General features: G+C 40.0%; 1 protein-coding gene across 1 annotated transcript; it reads left to right on the forward strand.

Moving 5' to 3' along the window:
* The first annotated feature begins 1,793 nt into the window (after positions 1–1,793).
* pip4p1a (phosphatidylinositol-4,5-bisphosphate 4-phosphatase 1a) lies at positions 1,794–20,289 on the forward strand. The gene is made up of 7 exons (XM_049599119.1): positions 1,794–2,002; positions 3,062–3,255; positions 7,722–7,828; positions 9,555–9,660; positions 13,290–13,342; positions 15,145–15,235; positions 18,631–20,289. Exons 1-7 carry the CDS (start codon positions 1,885–1,887, stop codon positions 18,772–18,774), a joined length of 813 nt encoding a protein of 270 aa, XP_049455076.1. The 5' UTR covers positions 1,794–1,884; the 3' UTR covers positions 18,775–20,289.
* Positions 20,290–21,003: the final 714 nt, after the last annotated feature.

Genomic DNA, 21,003 nt, shown 5'->3' on the forward strand with positions numbered 1-21,003 from the left:
CTTTATCATACACATAATAGCTGCCATTTGGGATAGTGGGCATACATGAAAGGACGGGTTTAACTTGTTTGAAGTCTTAATATAATACTCATACGCCCCTATTCATGTTGAAAGAGCTGTTGGTGACTTTAACCATTACTTTTCATTGGCAAGATGCCCACTTGATTTTACTCGAAGGCTGCTGAGACCTCATTAACTTTGGCTGAAATGCATTTTTGCTCCCTCTGAGAGCAATTTGAGGTGAGCTGGTTCACAAAATATGAAAAAAAACCTCACATGCATAAAACAAATCTAAAGATCAAAAGAGAGGAGAACAAAGGGAGGGGAGAATCTGTAGTTGACTAATAGTGGATTTGCCACTGCTTTTAACTTTTGATTACGGTGACCACTAAGTCAACATGCACATGGGCATAAGCACTGTATTAAGACAAATTTGAAAAAGTCTGAACCATGAGCTTCTGTGAAACCATATCATCAACATCTTAGGTTTTTTCAAGTCTACAACACGGTAACATTTGAGGAAGTGAAGTGAAACATCACCAATTAACACCCTGTGTCCAGCAGGAAAGTGTGACCAAATCAATTAAATCTTCACACCCAGGAAAACTATCTAAATACCCTTGCCGCTAACTGCTTCAGTTGCTCAATGCTTAAAGGCAAAACTGGACAGCTTGCAGGTCTGGATGTTAAAATGATGGTGGTAGAAAGAAGTACTGTGCTTAAGTACATTTGTGAAGCACTTTAGTTTGTATATTTCTACATTTACTTAAATGCTGGCGTTACATTTCAAATAATTAATTTTGTAATAATAATAATAATACATTTTATTTATAGAGTGTTTTTCATGGTATACAAAGGCACTTTACATTAGTTAAAAACTATCATAATATAGACTACAATAAAATACACACATCATTTACACATTAAAAGCCATTTTGAAAAGATGAGTTTTGATGAGTGATTTGAACTAGGAGAGGTCAGCGCAGTCTTGTATGTGTTTGGGGAGAGTATTCCAGATGGAGGGGGTGGCAATGAAGAAGGCTCTGTCGTCCCAGGTCAGGTGCTTGGTCCTGAGTGGTGGAGTCAGGAGGCTGGCATCAGAAGAACATTATGAGTATTTTTACATTTAATACTTGAAGTGCATTTTGTTGTGAATAATGTATTTAGGTTCATTTTACTTTTCTTTCTTTCTTTTTTTGAATGCAGGACTTTTAGTTGCAGTTGGGTATTTATATGTATGGAATTGCCAGTGGTGGGGCGTAGTGAACTATATTTGATTAAACCAGTGGTTTAACTACATTTTAAAGTAGCTTGCTGGTAGTTCAACTACATTCATATCTGCATAGTGATTCAAGTAGTTAAATTATTATTATGTTTATTATTATTTGACATTTTTGGTCATTTTGCAGCCGTTCCCAGTCTCCCCTATCTGTAAAGTCTATAGTCTTTGTTTTAACCTAATTCAACTTCTTACAGTGTGAAATAATGTGTGGCTTGCAAAGACTCTTTCAAAGTAGCTTCCCCAACGCTGGGTGTTGCTGATTTTACTTGGGTAAGTACTTTGAGTTCCTCTGCCACCACTGTTTAAAGGTTACTTGTGAAGCAGAATATTCCTGCAGAAATTCCCTTGGAAAAATTAAACTTAATACAGACACAACTGGAGTTGTTGGACATTTATTAAAACATATTTCACATGAGCATTAACACATATTCAGTGTCCTGGCTGGGAGCATCCCTGGGCAGCAGTGCCACACCTCCGGGCTCCGTTACCGCAGCAGCGGTGGTGTGATCATGTGACGCCTGCATTTCCGACACAACAATACAACACCGTATTGGTCTGCATTCACGCTCCCACTTCCCCCCTCCCCACGTCTGGCTCTCGGTATGGCGGACGGCGAGAGGTCCCCGTTACTATCAGATCTGGGAGATGGTGCTCTTGGCAGCGGTAACGGTGGGGTGTCTCCCGGTGCAGCGCCTTACGGTGTGCCCAACAAACCACAGAGTGAGTATCCATGGTGCTCTCTCTTCCACCCGACTCCTGCCTGAATTAGCCTAGCTTACATTAGCGTCCACTGACAGGGCATTCTGGTTAGCCTGCTAGCTCAGCTGTGAACCAGCCCGTCGTGACTGTGTGTGTGCAGTGTATAATGTAAGCTTCCAGTGTATGTCTGTATAATCACCTCACGGGGGATGAAATGTGCTGTTTAGCAATCATATTGTGAAGCAGAGACTGAAGGGACTCAGCGTTTTGCTAGCAAGCCAACCTAGCAACCGTTATGTGTTAGCTTGCTAGCTAGCTCTACTTAACACCGGCAAACCACGCGCAAAGCTTCAGCTCTGCAGCTCAGTGATATTGTCAATAAAAAACATTTTATTTAAATACACTAAAACAAATTATTGCATTTATTTCAATCGCGAAATGATGCCCACTGTGCTAGCAAGCTAGATAACTGTACCGCTTAGCTAGCTAGCATCCGAGAAACACCTGATTTGATTGACATATGAGAGAGCCATTATGGAGGCTGCTGAGGGATGCTGCAAGAGAGAGCTGCGACCAATGGCAGCTCACACAGGGAGGGAGCGTGTGTGGCTAGATTAATGGAAAGACATGAGATATGGTTCCTAATTGTCTTGTGCTACCACCATCTATTTCAAACACAGTCATGCACCCTGCTTGCTGGAAACGAGCAGGCAACTAGTTCTTCATGCTGCATTTGATTTCTAAATAAATTTGTCCTCATCCATTAAACCTAATTCACCCATTCTTTCTCAGATTTCTCTCAGTCACTCACTAGTACTTATTTGTTGAACCTAACCCTGCTCAGCATTCCAGAAGTGTTTTTCTCCTAAAGCTGCTTTCAGTTCACCTCGAGACCAAATCTTATTATCTTGTTAATCGTAATGTAAAAGGTTACTTGTCATGGGAATTGGGCCTTTTTTTATTCCAGTCCATTACGCAACTCTTGCGAATGTGTTCCCTCAACAATCCATTCATTTGTCACTGGTCGCACTGCTTTTGTTTTCACCACTCTACCCCTTACTTGTCTCCCTCCCTGTGCAGGCTTCCCTCCGTTCCCTAGTCCCACTCAGCCCTCAGTGCTCCTAGGGGAGGACCCCCCGCCCTACTCTCCTCTCACCTCCCCGGAGAGCGGCAGCGCACCTGTTATCAGCTGCAGGGTGTGTCAGAGCCTGATCTCTGTGGAGGGAAAGATTCACCAGCATGTGGTGAAGTGCGGGGTTTGCAATGAAGCTACGGTAGGTTTCTTGTGTACCTGTATGACCACATGTAGCACGCACAGTCTGTTTATGCACTTCATGCAGCTGCAACACACACACACGCACAAATACTTGACCAGTATCTTCTGTTACAAGATTGTTTCACACAAAACATATTTTCTCTCATAAACCTCTAGTGGCGTCTACCCATTTGGGAGTTTGGTTTTATGTCGCACAAACTCTTAGATATGTGTTTCTAAGATTTCTGCCTCTGCCTCAGCACATTAGAGGTCAATGCAATTTAGTTTTTGGGGCTCAAAGCAATGAAAATACAACAGTGTCTGTTTCACGAATCAGGATTCTCATTACCCTGGAGCTCACAGTGAGGTCACTCATAGTCCCTACAATTCCCCAAAATATTTTTCTGGTGAGCCAACCCTGTAAATGTACTGTACATAGCATTTAAATATTAGGAAAACATCTAAGTCTGTATAAATTTCTACTTTTAACAATGTCCACCAAGTTGGATTTGCAAAAATCAGTTAGTCAGCCTCATGGTATTACAGTAAAAGAGTTCTTTTCCAGGACATCTGAGTTCTCCTAACCACTGTAATTTGATACATCCAAACCCTAGTGCGTTTACTTAAGTAATTATATTGGTGTGGTCAGGCAAGTGTGACGTCATTCAAACTTATAAATGCACCAAACAGTCACACGGAGCTTTTGTAAATGGAGCTATAGGTCCTCTTCCAAATCGGTTTAGCTATTGGTTCATGATGTGAATGCAGTTCAGACAAATCAAAGCATATATAATATGAATATTAAACACTTCATGTGAATTAAAATGCTGAACATTAATCCTCTGATCTGTCAGGCCTGTTTGATGTTGGGTCTTCTTGATGTTAGGAAGTCTAGTCACAATCTTGTGTAGTGTCACACTACACAAATATTTTGAAGCTCTTTACAAGTCAATCAACTAGACAGTGCTCATACCGAAAGCATATGTTGACTTATTTCTGCTGGTGGTCAGGTTAAATTGGATTTGTCCGTGCCATAAAACTGAATAATGATTCAGTATGACAGGTCATTTGTTGTCTCTGAGTTACCTGCAAGTTTATGTGACATGTTTACCATTTTTTCCAGGCAGTCTAAAGCCTAAATCAAAGTGCCAGATTTTGTTTTTACCAAGACTGAGTGAAATACTGATGGAAAATCAGAAGAAAAGGGGCCAAATGATGGTGCAAAAAGTGGTCCAAATTTTAAAAACCTCGAGTTTCAGTATCATCAAAGACAGAACATCGAGCCAACTTGTCATCTTGACAATGGTCTCATTATATTTCTGTTACGATTATAGGTATCCCAATTAATTTGATCAGTTATTATGAATTTTTCCTCCCTGATTTATGAAAAGTTGAACACGTGAAGGTAAATTTAATAATTAAGTGTTAACAGTTCTCTAGAGGAAACAGAGAAAAGGCTATGGGACAAGTGGAGAGATGTGCTGAAGGTGGCACAGCGTGAAATTTCAACAACCGTCAGATTGGCAGGTTGAACGGGCTTAATGAGTGCGCATCTCTTGAGATTCAGATCTGTGTACAGATGGAAGTTGAAATGTAGAATGTGTCCAGATGCACCAACTGGCAATATGGGCACTTCACAGATGGAGGGAACATATGTACATGCACAGGAATATGTCCACACAGTGTGTAAAAATAGATTGTTGGACACAACCTTATAAAACATACAGATGAGGTTTAGAATGAAATTAGTGTGGAGCCTGAAATGTTAGCGTTACAGATGGGAGTTGCATCATACAGACACAATGTGAAGTTCTAAAGATTTGTACAGGAATGTGGGCAGGAGGCAAAACAGGTTTGATCGACAGGGTCTTTATTGGTGTTAATGGGGCTCTCGTCTTTGTATCGGCCCCCCCATTGGTAATTATCCTGATAAATTAGACATATTATGACTTCACAATTTTGTCTAGCCCAGCTTTAATTTGACAGTCGGAGTGGGATGACAATCAAGATAAGTAATTGCAAGTAAACAGTATGAATAGTTATTTCACTGCCATTGATTTCAGTTGCAAAAACTGTCTTTACAGCAGTTAATGGTTATAATCATGACGCGGAGCATCTCTCTTTCTCCTCCAGTCACTCAATAGCAGTGACACAGCATAGCAGAAACAATCGTTATGTTTTAAGATGTCAGAAACAAAGGTTGCATGACTTGTTGAATTGCAAAGGACATCAAACATTTATATTGTGGAAAAAGTTAACGAATGTGGTGAATAATAGTTTCAACTTATTTATTATCAAAAGCATTTACGGAAGGAGTTGTTTTTGATTAGAACCTTGGATCTCAGGCTTCATCCAACAATGCTAATTAAATATGTTTTAAAAAATCAGCTGAATATAAGACAAAATGAAAATCTAAGACAAAATAGTGCAAGTTCAAAATTATGGATAAATTATGAATAAAATCGGAACAAAATAATGAAAATGTGTGTATAATTGAAACTCCTGTCAGTATAAAGCACTGCAGTTCAACAGCAACACAAACTACAGCCTCCAAAATGACCATAACGTTAAATCAACACCTCTCTTAAACAGTTTGAATAAAAACTAAATGTAACATCTTTAACAAAGTTAGGATTTATTGCAGGTCTGTTTTATCAGACTTCATTAAAAGTAATATAATGCTAACGCATATCTAAATGACAATGATTTTAATAACGAAAGGCGACTGAAATTAGACAAACGACCGTATGATTACTTGTAATATTAGTTTCACTCCCTGTCATTACCTCCCTCCCTACAGTGCAGATAGCAACTAGACTCCCACAGCCGTTGTAAGTGAAATTGATGATGGAGCAAGAAACTCACAGGACTCAATCTGATCTGGTTAGTCTGACTTTAATGACACAGAGGAGAGAACCATCAGCGGAACAGACAGCAGGATATTCTATTAAGTCCAGAAGAAGGTGTTATTGGTGTAGTTGTAGTTGTGTTAAACAGAGATTGAAGTTTCCATTCTCTGCTTGAGCTCAAACAGTGTCCTTGAAAACTGATTTTGGCCTGCAGTATTATGTGAACTAGTGAGATGATACAAAGCAGGCTGCACCAGCAAGACATACATCTGGCTGTTAAAAGAATATACTCATACATTATGGGCTTTATTAGAAAATAATTGGATGATTAGGCAGAAATCAAGTCAGTTGTGTAGGGATATTATTTAGCTCATGAATTCTAAGCAGACGGCAACAAAAATATTCAGATTCACTTGGAGCCCAAAGTATAGGACCAGATCTTATCATGTAGAAGTCTGTGGCCCAAACATATTTGAAACCTTTATCTGTGTTTCCCTAGAAGCAATGCTCGACAAACCTGTTACCTTCAATAAATGTGTTTTTGATTGCAAAGAGTAGTGCTTGATGTGTTAGTTCAAGTATTAAATCAACACAAAGATTATGTCTGTTGCGTCATTTCAACAGCAACAAGCAGCTCCTGATCTGTTAGGGGACATGAAGCAGTAACAGTGGATTAGATTTAACTTTATTGTCATTGCACAAGTACTAAGACGACCAAATGCAGTTTAGCATCTGACCAGAAGTGCAAAAATGGAGTAAAAGTGCATAGTAATGTAGGCCTACATAATTTACAGGATAAAAAATACAGTAATGGAATAAACAGTATGGAGTATGAATACACTAAAAGTATACAGCATGAAAAGTAATAACAGTGGAATGAATAGGCTAAATATATACAGTGAAACATAATGAGCACTGAAGGTAAGTATAAAATCAAAAACATGCGAATAGCAGAGGTTGATTTTGGAAGTCACAACTAAGTCTCATGTCTTTGTTCTCTAGTCCCAAGTCGAGTCCCATGAACAAAATTATCTTTGGTTTAATTTTTTTCCCAGCTGGTGCTCAGTTAACGTGTTATTAGTTCTTCATGGCTCTCTCCTGCAATTTGATTGGATGCTGTCGAAATGGTTCAGACAAAGTGGATCTGGAGAATATAGTGTCAACTTGTTTGGAATGAATAGCATTACATTAGCTGACTCTGGAAATCAAGGGATATTAATTGATGCGTGGCATGTGGTCAGTTTAGGGAAGTTACCAAGTATTTTTAAGGCTCCAGTCTAAGTGAAGCCACAAATTATTGGTGTTTAAGTCTAAGCCCAAGTTGGAAGTCTTTTCTGATTTTGTCAAGTTGAGTCTAAAGTTATTGATTCATGATTCAAGTCCAAGTCATTTGACTCGAGTCTACACCTCTGGCTAGTAGTATCATGACGTATCATGAATGTCGTCCCTTGGTTCCTTGCCTGCGACTGCAGCACGGCCCCTTCCAATATCTCCCAGAATACCTCTCTCCCTCATGTAGTATTGGCTAATACTCATCTGTCAGGAATAATTGGCTTGTTATCTACACCTATTCTAATTCATTGTTCTGCTGTCTTCTTATCTCTCCTGTCCCGTGTGTCTCTGTCTCCCTCTGCAGCCCATTAAGAATGCCCCAGCAGGGAAGAAGTACGTTCGCTGCCCCTGCAACTGTCTGCTCATCTGCAAAGTCACCTCCCAGAGGATCGCCTGTCCCCGGCCATATTGGTGAGAAATCCTTTCCAAGTGTGTGTGTGTGTGTGTGTGTGTGTTTCGGGGGTGATACTGCAAGAACACTGTGTCTGTGTGAGAGGGAGAAGTGAAGCAGAGGAAACAAGGTGCAGTGGGAGCAGCAGTCCCTCAATTAAGGCTGTGCTCCCAGCGTAGTTTACATGCAGTGCTCAGCGAGCCGGATGAGGAAATAACAGCCTCATTAGAACAAGCACATCATGTGTTTCACTTCTGCATATAGTCTGTATTATGAAGGAGGCGTCTGCATGGGTGATATACAGTAGGTATTGTGTATTTTGTTGACCAAATTCAGTTCAGGAATGGGTATTAGGTTGAGGTTTAATTTTCTGTCTGCACTTTGCAGCTGAAAAAAATAAAACCATCCAGCTTATGGCTGCTTTAATTATGTGCAGAATTCCAGTGGAATAGCCACTAACCAATTGCACACTTAGTAGATTTATTCATATTATAATATCAGAGAGCAAAGTGTCAAAGTCTTTTTAAAACAAAAAGAGGTGATAGCGAACTGGAAAAGTTATATAGTAAATTCCGGTATTGTTTTTTTTTTTTTTTTATTCTCCAGCGCATAAGCTGGGTTCAAATACAGTTTGGGAAAAGAAAAGTTTCACTTAGCGCCTGTCAGGAAATTAGCCAAACGAAAAGCCATAAACCACATTTTACAGGTTAAACAGATGCCGATATGTTGGGGTTTTATTGCACAAAACAGAAGGCTGATTCAGTCACTGAGAATGAACAGCTTTGGCAGCTCATCTGAACCATGCTGCTGCAGCCGCGTGTAATTGGTAAGCAAGATAAGATTCCTTTTCATGCCCTGAGGCGTTAAATGTGCAAGAGCAACATTTTTAGCATTTTTAGCCCTCTTTTTTTTTGGGGGGGGGGGGGGGGTTAATTTTCTGCTGCTGTGTAAATATGTATAATTTCAAACTGTACATCACACAATCTGTTGTCATAGAGATCCGAAACACTTAAATCATCTGTCAGCTTCAGTGTGGAGCAGAAAATAAAGCTGGAAGCTGATTAGGGTTTGCATGTTTCAGTATTTTGTGCTTCAGCTTTAAAAGATACTTAAGTTATTTGGTTTGAAATGGTTGTATATTATTGCTCTTCAGGAACAGAGGAGGAACCCCAGTCCCAAAATGAGTTTGTCTTTGAACCCTCTTTGAAAATATTGTCTTTGAACCGTGCGTTTTGTATCACAGTTATGCTTGAAATTAGATGAGATGCTGAAATTTGTATTCAGAAAAACAAGCTTGGGATTTTGTAAGTTTGTGATGTAACTGTTCACATTCCTGGTTTTATTACAGCTGACTAAAGGGAGCCCATTCAGTGTAAGTGATGTCAAAAGGTTGTATATACTCCTCCGAGGCCACTTTCCTGCTTTAAATTGCTCTGGAGAGTTTACCCCTGATGCCACTGTTTTGCATTCAATCCAGACATGCTGACTAAACCAGACACATCTCTGGGCTGCTGTCTGATCAGTCTGAGAGACTGTAGTTGTCTGAGGAAGTTGCTTGTAGAAAAGCAGTGTGAGTGGTAATAATAAGAAAAAAAAAGTGAAACTGTCGTCAGCCTCTCCACGCTGTCAGAGTGCAACGTCTGCTCACAACATTGCACTGTGATTATTAGTTTGCACTAACATCTCGAGGTGTTTGTGGTGTGAATATTGACTTTGTGTGTCTCATTGTGTGTCTGTTCTTTCTAGTAAGAGGATAATTAATCTGGGTCCAGTTCATCCTGGTCCAGCCAGTCCTGACCCCCAGCCAGCTGGGGCCCGGGTCTCCTGTGGACACTGCAGCAACACCTTCCTGGTACTACACCCACTCCATTAAAAAAACATTAAGTTGGAATTAACCACAAATGACTTTTTTTTTCTTGTTTGTTTTTTCATTTGGGGCTTCAAATAAATGCCTACAGGATTTAGAATCACAACACAGTTACAGTTTTTGTTAATTTCCCAGCTACAGCCAGCAGCTTGCTAGCTTATCTAAGCTTAGCATAAGGATTGGAAATGGGGAGGAGGGGACAGCTAGCTGTTGGTCCTGTCTCAACAGCCCGTTTCCACCAAACACTTCTGGTATGGTACCTTTAGAACCAAAAGTAACATGATAACAGACATTGTAGCTAGACCCTTGTGTTTCCACGGCAAACAGTACTCTTAAATGTGGGCGTGGTTGTTGTCACTCACTGCTCCTCCGTCGAGCACTCACTGTATTTCCCTATTATTAGTGACACAGATGGAAGTCTGCACCTAGTTTATCGTCCACAGAACGAGGCTGCACGGTGACATTTTCAGAACAAAATAGAACAGGCTCCAGTGAGAGTCTCTCTCCATGGGATATTTAAAAATAGCAGGTTTGTGCATTTAGTCCTTCTTAGGCAAGCGCGGGGCTTTAGTTTTGCCGAAGCCCGACGCTACGCAACGCTTCTATGCAGAATATATGCAGTTCACATAAACCGGTTGAAATTAATATATACAAATGCTTGAAGATCCTCTCATTACTAAAAGCGTGTGTCGTTTACAAACTAAAGTAATGGTCATAATTGTCAGCTGCTTCAAGAGGCAACAAAACATCCTTTCAGTTTATAGTAACAGTAATGAAACTCTCCATGGTATGAACAGTGTTATATCCCAACATGCTGAACTTTTGCTTTAAGTGTCAGGTTTGGATTGTAAAGAAAACGTATTTCTCAGAGCAAGGAAGTTCATTCTTGTTACATTAGGTGTAACAAAATAGTCTGAACCCAAATTTCCACTCTCTTGCTCTTAGAGCACTCAGTCACATCTCATACTCTTCACTCAGCAAATGGAGTTGGCTAAGGCATCGTCATATAACAAAGTTTCACTCCTGAGCCAGCTCAGGACCTTGATCTTGGATTATTTCTTTTTAAAAAATGTCACAAATTTCCTTTTTACCAACTGTAAATGTCCACTAAATGTCATGGGATTCCTATCATAGCTTTTTGAGATACATTGCTAAAACACAGAAAAGCTAACTGTTATATTTGTTGAGTATTGGTTATTAGGAAGGGTATTTGTAGCATAGATTTTATTATGAAAGTTAATTAGTTAATTCCCCTCATAAACCTCTGTGCCAATCAATAGGAATTGCAACATCAGTACAGCCAGTGTTTATTTAGCCGCTGGCACAGGTCCCCACCTCTCACGTCTCTTTGAATGACATATATCTGAAAAAAGACACAGCCAGTAAAATCACATTCTCTGTGGGGAGCCAAGATCCAATAAAAGTGCTTATGAAGAGGTGATATATTATGATGCACAGTAGCTGAATAATAAAAGCAGCTTTGGCATTTGCTTTTTTGGCTTTCAGCTGGGGCTTTTATTTGTAGCTAAAATATCTTGTGACAGTTTCAGTAGACCTGCAAGGTTTTTGTTGTGAAATGTACTGTAGCACAGCCAGAACAGTGAATTATTGAAGAGCCCAAAACAACTTGTGCACACGGCCAAGTAAATGTTGAGTTATTGGTGTAGATCGATAACCCTATCAACTCTGCACTGATATATTTGGGCCATTTTGTGCTAAAAGGCGAAGTAGAATTTTAACTCACTGCTGTTTAACAATGTGTAGGACAGGTAAAGATGGTTTGGATATATGGTGAAAGGGAGGAGGACAGCAGAGTTAGAGAAAGAGAAGAATAGAGTTCGAGGTGAGATGGATGGTTCAGGGTGTTTAGCATTCAGCTGGACCTTTTCTACCTGTTTAAAGACAGGCAGGCTGAATGAAAATACAAATCTGTGCCCTGGGTGGCGTCGCAGTCATCCTTTTGTCGCAGATCTAGTGATAGCGTTCTCTGTGCCTCCAATACAGAGTGTTTTTTTTTCTTCTTCTCAAAACAAGACGAATGAACAGCATGCACAGTGTATTCTGCTCTGCAGGGTTTACAAATGTATCACACCCTAACGTTAGAGAAGGAATAAATGTCTACACCCCGAGAGAAGACTTTTTATCTTTCTCATTTTTTGGATGGCGTGCCGCACCTGTTGGCGAGAGCCGGGCTTGTTGTGTTACATTCCTTAAAGTATGTCATCAATCCATGCAGCAGCAGGCATATTTAAATAAGACGTCTGTAATTCGACAAGGAATTTAATGTCATACACTGCCTCCGAGAGACATTTACTTGCAGTCAAAGCACCAGCCCCATCAGTGCAGATTTGCATTCGCATCAATTTGCAAGTAGTGCTGAGTCGAATTGTCATTTAATGGATTGGTCAATCAACCGAAAACGTATCAGCAGTAGATCATTAAGTCATTCATCAAGGAAAAATGCCAAGATTTGCTGCTCCAGTTTCTAAAATGTGAGGATTGTTGATTTTTTTTTTTTTGGTCCATTTTGTATATAGATTTTTTACATCTTGCATCTTACATCTTGTTTTTGATTGTTGGTCGGAAAAAAACGAGCAGCTGGAAGTAGGACTGCAAATAACTATTACTTTCATCATGGATTTATCTGCGTATTATTTCCTCAATTAATAATTTTGACTATTAAAAGTAAAAAAAAAAAAAAAAAAGTTTAAAAAAAATGGTCATCACAAGTTCCCAGAGCCTAATCCCTATTTTTATCTAGTCCAAAACTTAGTCTATCATACATTTACTACATCATACATCATTTACTATCATTCATGACAAAGAAAAGCAGCAAATTCTTTCATTTAAGAAGTCAGAACCAGCAAATGTTTGACATTCTTGCTTGAAAAATGAATTAAACGATCAATCGATTATCAAAACAGTTGACGATTCATATTCTTTTGATCGACTAATTGATTAATCGACTAATCACTGCAGCGCTAGTTGGAAGTGGGATGAATTTCTTTTTCTTTTTACCCCTTTTTAATATTTAAGAGGCTTTATAGACGACTAATCTATTAGCTAGTTGCTTTGCTGCAGTGTGTAGGTTTGATCTCTACACCCAGACAGTTAAATGGCAAACGGCCCTCATCATACACAGCCCTTCACATCCCCTCCATGAGTCAGTCAGGTCGCTAATATAAAAACCTCCTGGCTAGGGCACACACTTAAAAAAAAAATCACTAATTCCAAATGGGAACATATTATAAACAAGCAGTGAAGGACTTTGCACTTTTAACACCTGCTTATATTTGCACTTTTCTATTCCCTGCACAGGCATATTTCCCTCAGTTGTTTTTTTTTTCTGCCTGATACATTTTAACTCTGTATGTTTTTATTATGGGCAATGTCAGAAACAATTTTACATTTCCTTTTGATAGAAAATAGCATTTTTCTGATTCTGAATGTAAGCAGCAGCAAAAACGCTGGTTATATTTATTAGAGTAGGGGTCAGTTATAATTACAGTGAATGTAATATTGCTACTGGGAGGTTTTGTCAGCATTATAACTGATAATTTGACAAATGTGCATGTTGGTTTTTGGCTTAAGGCGACATGTCTTTGCAATTTCAGTGGACAGAGTTCACAGACCGGACGCTGGCCAGGTGCCCACACTGCAGGAAAGTGTAAGTAGCTCTTAGCAATTCATCCATCACATCACTTCATTCTCACTGTACTTTAACGTTATACATTTATGCCCTAAGGCATTTAGCTGAAGCTTTTACAGTGTGAAACTGATGCAGAGTGAGCAGGTGTTGGTCTCAGGGTCTGCCACACATTTTCACACCAGTGTCATGCGTTAACATATGTCTCATGACATCAGGAGGTGTGTGGGATTTAGCTCAATGTATGTTTTGTACTTTAGGAATTTCTTTCAACTTTACGACAAACCACATTCCTATATCACTATCTCCATGAGCTTCTTAACATGGTCGGCAAGTTCATGGGACCTTAGGGCCTTTACACACTAAGTTGACAGTCTGCTGTTGGTCGATGTCAGGCTGTTGGTGAGGGTTTGTCGCCCTAGTTTTGGCGTTGTGTCCCACACCTTTGGCACAAGTCGACCCTTATTGAATCAGCATGTTGAATCAGAGAGAAGAAAAACAGAAGTGAGAAAAGCAAATGAATGGTGAAAGTCAAAAGGGTGCGAGACCAAATCAAACCTGATATATTATGTAAGATAATATACTTTTCAGCCATTTAGCTTAGCAGAAATGGTTCCTGTTTGTTTTATTGTTTGCTAGTTAATGGTTAATATCTGTGATTCTTTCAGCATTGGGTTGTGTTGTTAATGTGCTAACTGGCTAACTTGTGTCTTGAATCCGTCCTGCCAGTCTCCTGGTTTCCCTTTCTTTTATGACGAACAGCCACCTGCTGCTATGGAGTTATTTCCTCTCAGGCAGGCGCAGAACATATGTGCAAGATGACAAGTAGCCGAGACGCACTCCATGTGAGGCGACGCAACAGTTGGCCCTTGTTGCCACTACTTCTATGATCCTGTTTGGAATGTCTGGGCCTTAAGGGACAGGAATTAGCAGGCATAATCAGAAATGATGCAGTACCAAATCATGCCATGCCAGTGGACAAAGACAGAGTGTGTGTCTTCGAAGTTCTCAGTTTTTGGCGGTACAATTATGAAAACCACAACAGAGCTTACAGGCACGTTTCTGAAATCTGCCAGGCACACAAAGCAACAATTCCTTTTTCTGCAACATTTAACTTCACAAGGTGCTGACAAGAAATGTAGCAGTGTGCCTGCTGTATTACTGCAGCACACAGGTGTGCCCTGACAGTCTCTGTGTACAACTATAGTCATCAGAGTTAAGTTTGTCAAATCTAAAATAGCCCCAGAACCTAGATTGAAGCTGGACAGGTGCGGCTGGAAGTTGTCTCACTGCAGGTGTTTCACCGTCATCCTTCATGTGTTACTTCAGTTCTGCATTTCCAGCGAGACTTTGTCGTAAAAAGGTTTATACATTCTCAAAATATACAAACTGAAATTATTGATCCTGGAGTCATTTTGTGCTTCAAACGTTGAGAGATGCCAAATAAGTTTTTAACCTCCATCCCTATTAGTTAACAGGACTTTTCCCCACATAATGTGTTTTGGCAGGTCACAGTAGGAAAAACACAAGTGTAAATAATACAATTAATTATAGCTCAGTTCCATTTCACTGCCGCAGTTTCAGAGCCCTGGTGTTGTTAATACTGACTCACAGTCACACTGTCATTACTGAGAACTCGAATATGCCAGAGCCATCGTTATTGTTGTTAATAACGCCTGTGCTTTTCCTGCTATGACAAGTCAAAATGCCTGCTGTGGAAAAAGGCTTCTCCTTTAAACACAGGGTCATATCACTGTGTCGTGTTTCATTTAATTTCCTAATAAAATTAATTTCGGTGCTTCTCTCCTCTGTTGGTCCTGCAGCTCCTCCATTGGTCAGAGGTATCCCCGGAGGCGAAGCTTGTGGTGTTTTCTACTCTGCTTGCTATTCAGCATCTCCACCGCCGGGCTGATGGTGAGTGGACACCAGCACACATGATATTTATATCAGAGAGACAGAGACCTCTTGCTCAGTAATAACAAGATAATATCCTTGGCTGGTTTGTAGGCGTTCACATTTTTAGCAGGCCGAAACTGACAGGAGACATTGTTTCACTATTGTTTTATCTTTTCCAAATCTGTCCACCCCTTTTTTATTTTGCTATGTAAAAAACCCCTTAGAATTGCAGATAAAACAAAGGTAGCAGGAAGAAGCAGGATGATTATAATCTCTCCTTTTGTCGTGGCTTGTTTAACATGGAGGGCGTGCACTTCACTGCCACTCTCCAGACAACGTGTGACAGGCCTCTATTTATCAGTGAGATACAGCACAAACACAGCCGAGTCGAACTGTAAGCAGTGGTCAGATTGCAACAGCAGCTTCAGAACCCACTGAATAGCAGAACGGATTCTTTTAATCCTGGCTCATCTTCTGTTTTTCCTTTCTTATTTTACCCTCTGTTTTATTTACATACAACTGCACAAGGCTCACAATGCATTTTCTGTTTTCTGTTTTCAGTTGCTCTTTTTTTAAATGGTTAAAATAAGAGTATAGAGGTAGGATAATCTCACAACTATGTAGACAATTGGCAGAAATTAGAATATAAATAGACAGATAGAGCTGGAGACTCGATGCATTCTGCTTCATAGCCAGCAGAGGGTGCAAGATGAGCATGAAACGAAACCCCACAGTACAGACACATCCAACACAGAATACATGCGTGCCTGCCAGAGTGGAGAAAAGTAAGCAATGTGTGGACAATAAATACGCTGTATTGACGGCGTTGCATAATGCTGGTGTAGTGACAATAATTGCCTCACCATGAGAACAGGCTGTGTTTAATAAAAGGTTGTTTTAATTATAGGAATGGCACAAGAGCACAGGGTTTTGACAGTTTAATCTCTACACTGCGTCAATAAACTTTATCGGCAACAACCCATGACAAGTAATGAATCAAACTTCATAGCCAGACTGCATTTAATTAGGAATAAGGGAGCAGTGGTTTTACACTACATGACGGTAGTAGGGTAGTTTCAGGAGCTGTGGTGTGTACCCAAGTCAGTAACATGAGCTAAGAAATGCCATTTAAAATGTTAAGGCCCCCGAGAGCTGCCAGAAGCATTAAAACTTTATACAACATTTATAGGAGAAGAGGGGGGAAAATAATTCAAGGCTGAGGTATACATTTCTTTTAAGCCTATTTGATGTTTTTCCAGCCTGCATGAGCTGTTTTGATTACCTCATGGATAGATACGACTGCCAATCTCACTCTCTTTAAGTAAAGATAAAGAGCATCTGCCTGACAGACACCTACCTGTAACATACACAAAACCTTATCTGGATGTGTAGTTGTGGGATTAAACATGCTCGGTGGTTTATTCTAGATAGCATTAATCGTCTGAGCCAGAGGTGTGGATCATCCAGACGATCTCGGGGTGTCACAATAGGGAATAATTATTATTTATTACAAGAATACTATGAGACAGTATTCCTGGGAGCAATACAAAAATTCATATGAAAAATGCCCCCTAAATCAAGTTTTCCTTTCTTTCTTTCTTTTTTGACTTTTCTGCCCATATTAGCTTTGCTGTAGTGTTGTGACTTTGAAACAGGAATTCATATTTCCATATCCTCAGAAAATCCCTGTGGGTTCTCGCAAAGTCACTTTTGCCATCTTCATTAAATAATTTTCTTCAGAGCAGCTGCACACTCAATACTTGATGGGAAAGCTATTTTCTCTCTTACCCCTCAGTCACTCTTGAGTATTGAATACTTCTATGAAAATTTGTGCATTTGAAACGCCACAATTCAGTGTCACTGCGTCAGTTTGGTGCAGGTGGATTAATCACCGACTTCAGATACATAAAATACACTAAAAGTCTGTCTTGCATGAAAGCATCTCTCGGTTAAATTTGTGTTTGATTAAAAAAAAAAAAATGGTTGCAGTTCTGTCATAAAGACCCAGACCTGTTCATCTTGTACCTCTAAAAAAAGACCACTGGATATTTCGCCAGAACTGTGCACAATTTGCGACAACATAAATGGGTTGCATAATAAATGCGTAGAACATTTTCGAGTATAATTGTAGCTTTAGCTCTGTAGTTCCTGGTTGCATACAGCCTGATTGGATTTGAGCAGGCTCATTATAATCACCATAACACACTCCGGATGTGCTTATAATTCTCTTGAAAGGCTTTCTGAGCAACATCTGATTTTCTAAAACTTCCTCTGTTGTGTTGTCTTTTTTCAGCTGAAGACTTTACTGTTTGCCTCTGGCTTTTATTAAAGCAAATAATTATTCATTTCTCACACTGCACTGAAACTTATATTCTTGTGTGTTATACCTTGTTCTAGTTTAGCTTGTTTTTATTTTCAGTTCTTGGCTCTTTTATGACTGTTTCAAGACATTTAAAGTCCCCAGTCTCCACTCAAAAATGTGTTTTTCTTATGTTTATGTCTCTCAAATTCAGTGACTTTGACTATACTGACTTGTATCTGTGTCAAATTTGTCACTAGAGAGGTGTTTTAACATTCCTCTACTGAAGGGGGCGATGTCTGTGCATTTTGCCAAAATCTGACATTCAAATATACCCCAGTCTAGATTAGGTTGGATTAGCTACGTCGCTAATACAAAAGACAGTTGCCCAACTAATACAGGAAAGGCATATTGATGAGGGAACAGACTTCGTAACAACACTGGCAAAGAAACCTGAAACCTCCAGCACAGAATGGACTCTTCAGTACAGCGAGGAGGAGTTAGCATTAGCATACTGAAAGTTTTGACAGCAAACATGGTGGAGTGTGCAGTTATTGGATGTAAACTGGACCCTGGAGCTTCCTTCCACAATCAACCAAAACCCCCATCGCAGCAGATATTATTGTATGCTTCACAACCATTAACTCTGTGTCAGCAGCTGCCAGTTAGCCTACAAGCTAACGAACAACTACAACTACTCTTACCGACGGACTCGTCATCTGAGTGTAGGTGCGACTGAGGATCACACATGTATGGCTGATCTCTCAGATGTTTCCACTGTGCTAACGTTAGCCATCTTGATGCCTGCTCCTTTTTCACTGGTCAAACTAGCGCTGGAGAATGCGGGTTACAAAAGTGAAATGTACCTCAAGCAAATTTCTCAATGAGGGAGAAAGAGTAGATCTGCTCCAGCCTCTTTTCAGATTTTTTCTGTAACTATTATGTGGGAAAATCATGTTAAACAAAATAGTGCAAGTATTTTTACTTTAAAACATATCCTGGAGAGGAACTTTAAACGTTTCTTTTGTTGTTTGTATGTAAAACAATTTAAATTGCCCTGTTGCTGACATGTGCGATATGATTCTAACCTTGCCTCGCCTTGCCTTGCCTTCAGGCTGGAACGTGGGTGAAGGCTCAGACCTACCAGGGGATCTACGCCTCGTGGGCCGTGCTGCTGCTCCTGGTTCTCGTCACCTTGGCTCGGGCCTTCTACTGGGCCTGCATGAGGGTCAGCCAGCCTCTCCAGAACTTCACATAGAGCCCACCTCCAACTCTGCCGCTCCCTCTTCCCAACCCCATCAAGGCAGGAGGAAAGGTGGCTTTAAAGAAAAGAAAGAAAAACACACAAAAAAACGAATATTTATTTCAGTCCAACTCCAGAAAGAGAAAGTTCTCCTCCTCCTCCTGTCCCCTCCCCTTTAGTCAAATGTGTTTCTAAAACTGGATGGCGGTGGCTGCGACTGCTATATATCTATCGGTAATTATGATGACGCGTATAGCCTAATGTACTGTTTATCTGTTCTAATATCGTGGCCAGTGTGGGGTTCATTTTAACATTATAACAGTTACAATATTTTCTTCTTCTCTTTGCCCCTGCGCTGTTTATAAATTTTGGCTTCAGTCTGTGGCACATCGGTTGCAGCCTTGCAACTTCTAAGACGAGAGCTTGAAGCTAAGTCTTACATGTGAATATTGACCCTGTTTTTTGTTTAGGGGGACGCTCCCCCTTCAGTTCTAATTTGACATTATGTTTAGTACTTGAGCATTTAACATTTTTTTAAACCGAGAAACAAATTATTTTGTGAAAGCGGCGATGAAGTCAGACGAAGCTAACAAATCGATGCCAGTAGAAGACGAGTGGCTGGAGGGACATAAGCCTCCTTTTGTGAATCAAAAGATCAAGTAGGTGTTGAAATGTGTCTGAAAAATTGAATTCAGCAGTACGTGAAGGTAGGCTATGATGTTTTTGAACTCAGTGTTTCTGCTGAATTTTCCCCTGGGACTGACTTTGATCCAAAGCAGCTTGAAAGCCTTAAAAGGAGGTGTGGTAGAAGGATTCAACACACACAGAAACACACACACACACACACACACACATACATACATACATTCACAGCCACATAAATGCATACCGGCACACAACAAAAGGAGGATGCTCTTTTAGAGTTGCAGCGGCACACAAACCAGTTTGTCAAAGGCATGGGCCTCTCTCTTCAAAGACAGACCTGCAAACAGATTTTCTCCATATTGTTGTCCTTATTTCGGTGAAGGAAAAAGTGACATGCGTGCCACTTTGCATGAAAGTTGGATATTTTGTTCTGGCCCTGTAACCACATCGGTCATCAGCAACAGCTTTACTTTTTAAAAAGTTTTTATCTTGTTATTTATTTTCCTGTTATCCCTAATTGACAACTTCTCCAGTTTACATATCATAAACAACTCCCATTTTCAAGAGACAGATTTACTTTATTACACGCATCTATATGGCTTCCTCTGGGTTTAATTTTGTTCTGCTTGGCTTTCCAAAACAGACCAAAATATGAAACAAAACACAAAGACACGTCAGTTGGTACAACATTGATGTCTGCCTCTTTTCACCTGCAAAACCCTGTAGGTATAATATCTGTTTTGGAATTGCTGTCTGTTGTTGGTTGTAAGCTTTCATGCTTACAAACGGCACTATATATTTGTCTTAGGAGAGGACTAGGAGCTGAATTTTAAGGGCCTGTCTGTCTGTTTTGCTAGCTGATCTGTGAAAGCAAAAAAAAAGAAATGGTGAGCTTGAAAAATACAGTACTTGAAGCTTTCATAGCTCCTGATTCCAACCCTCAAATTTAGGGATGTATAGCTGAATGCATCAGAGTTAAAATGACAGCACCAATTTTCTTGTGTTTTATTGCATCTGGGACCATTCATGTTGAAAAATGTCCAGTGTTTGTCATTGAAGATGGAGGCTGCTCCTGAGCTTTGTTATTGGTTGGTTCCAGGTTGAGCGTCCACCTTAAGGCCAGTGGAATATCTCTTCCTGCCACACAAAGCCTAATGCCAGTCAGAATAGGTCAGTAATATAAACACACACTACACTATACATTCTCACTCAGTGTAAGTCCCATAATGACTTCTCTGTCTGTGGTTCTGAATGTGGTAACATATCTTTTGTTATGAATTCTGTATTGTTTTTTTTGTTCTGATTGTAAATATATTTGTTGTTTCATGTACAATGGAAGTGACTAAGCGAATTATGTTGCACTCCGAGCTTAACACTACTGCTGTGAATCGCTGCGGACGTTTTATTTCTTGTTTTTAAGAAGGTTATTTTTGCAACTCTTCACCTGTTACATATTTAACGATTTGATGAACTACTAACCTTACAAGCCTCCGGACGCCCAGCCGCGTCCGAATCTTTATCCACCGACACATCGACATACTCGCACCAACAAAACATTCTGACTGCATCACATTACATTTCTATCTCTCTCTCACACAC

The sequence above is a fragment of the Epinephelus fuscoguttatus genome, linkage group LG15 (assembly GCF_011397635.1).
Source record: "Epinephelus fuscoguttatus linkage group LG15, E.fuscoguttatus.final_Chr_v1".
Lineage (NCBI taxonomy): Eukaryota > Metazoa > Chordata > Actinopteri > Perciformes > Serranidae > Epinephelus > Epinephelus fuscoguttatus.

Coding starts and splice junctions, on each gene's coding strand:
- pip4p1a (XM_049599119.1), top strand. CDS start 1,885: ATGGCGGACGGCGAGAGGTCCCCGTTACTATCAGATCTGGGAGATGGT. Junction 2,003..3,061: donor TGTGCCCAACAAACCACAGA/GTGAGTATCCAT, acceptor CTCCCTGTGCAG/GCTTCCCTCCGTTCCCTAGT. Junction 15,236..18,630: donor TCTCCACCGCCGGGCTGATG/GTGAGTGGACAC, acceptor CCTTGCCTTCAG/GCTGGAACGTGGGTGAAGGC.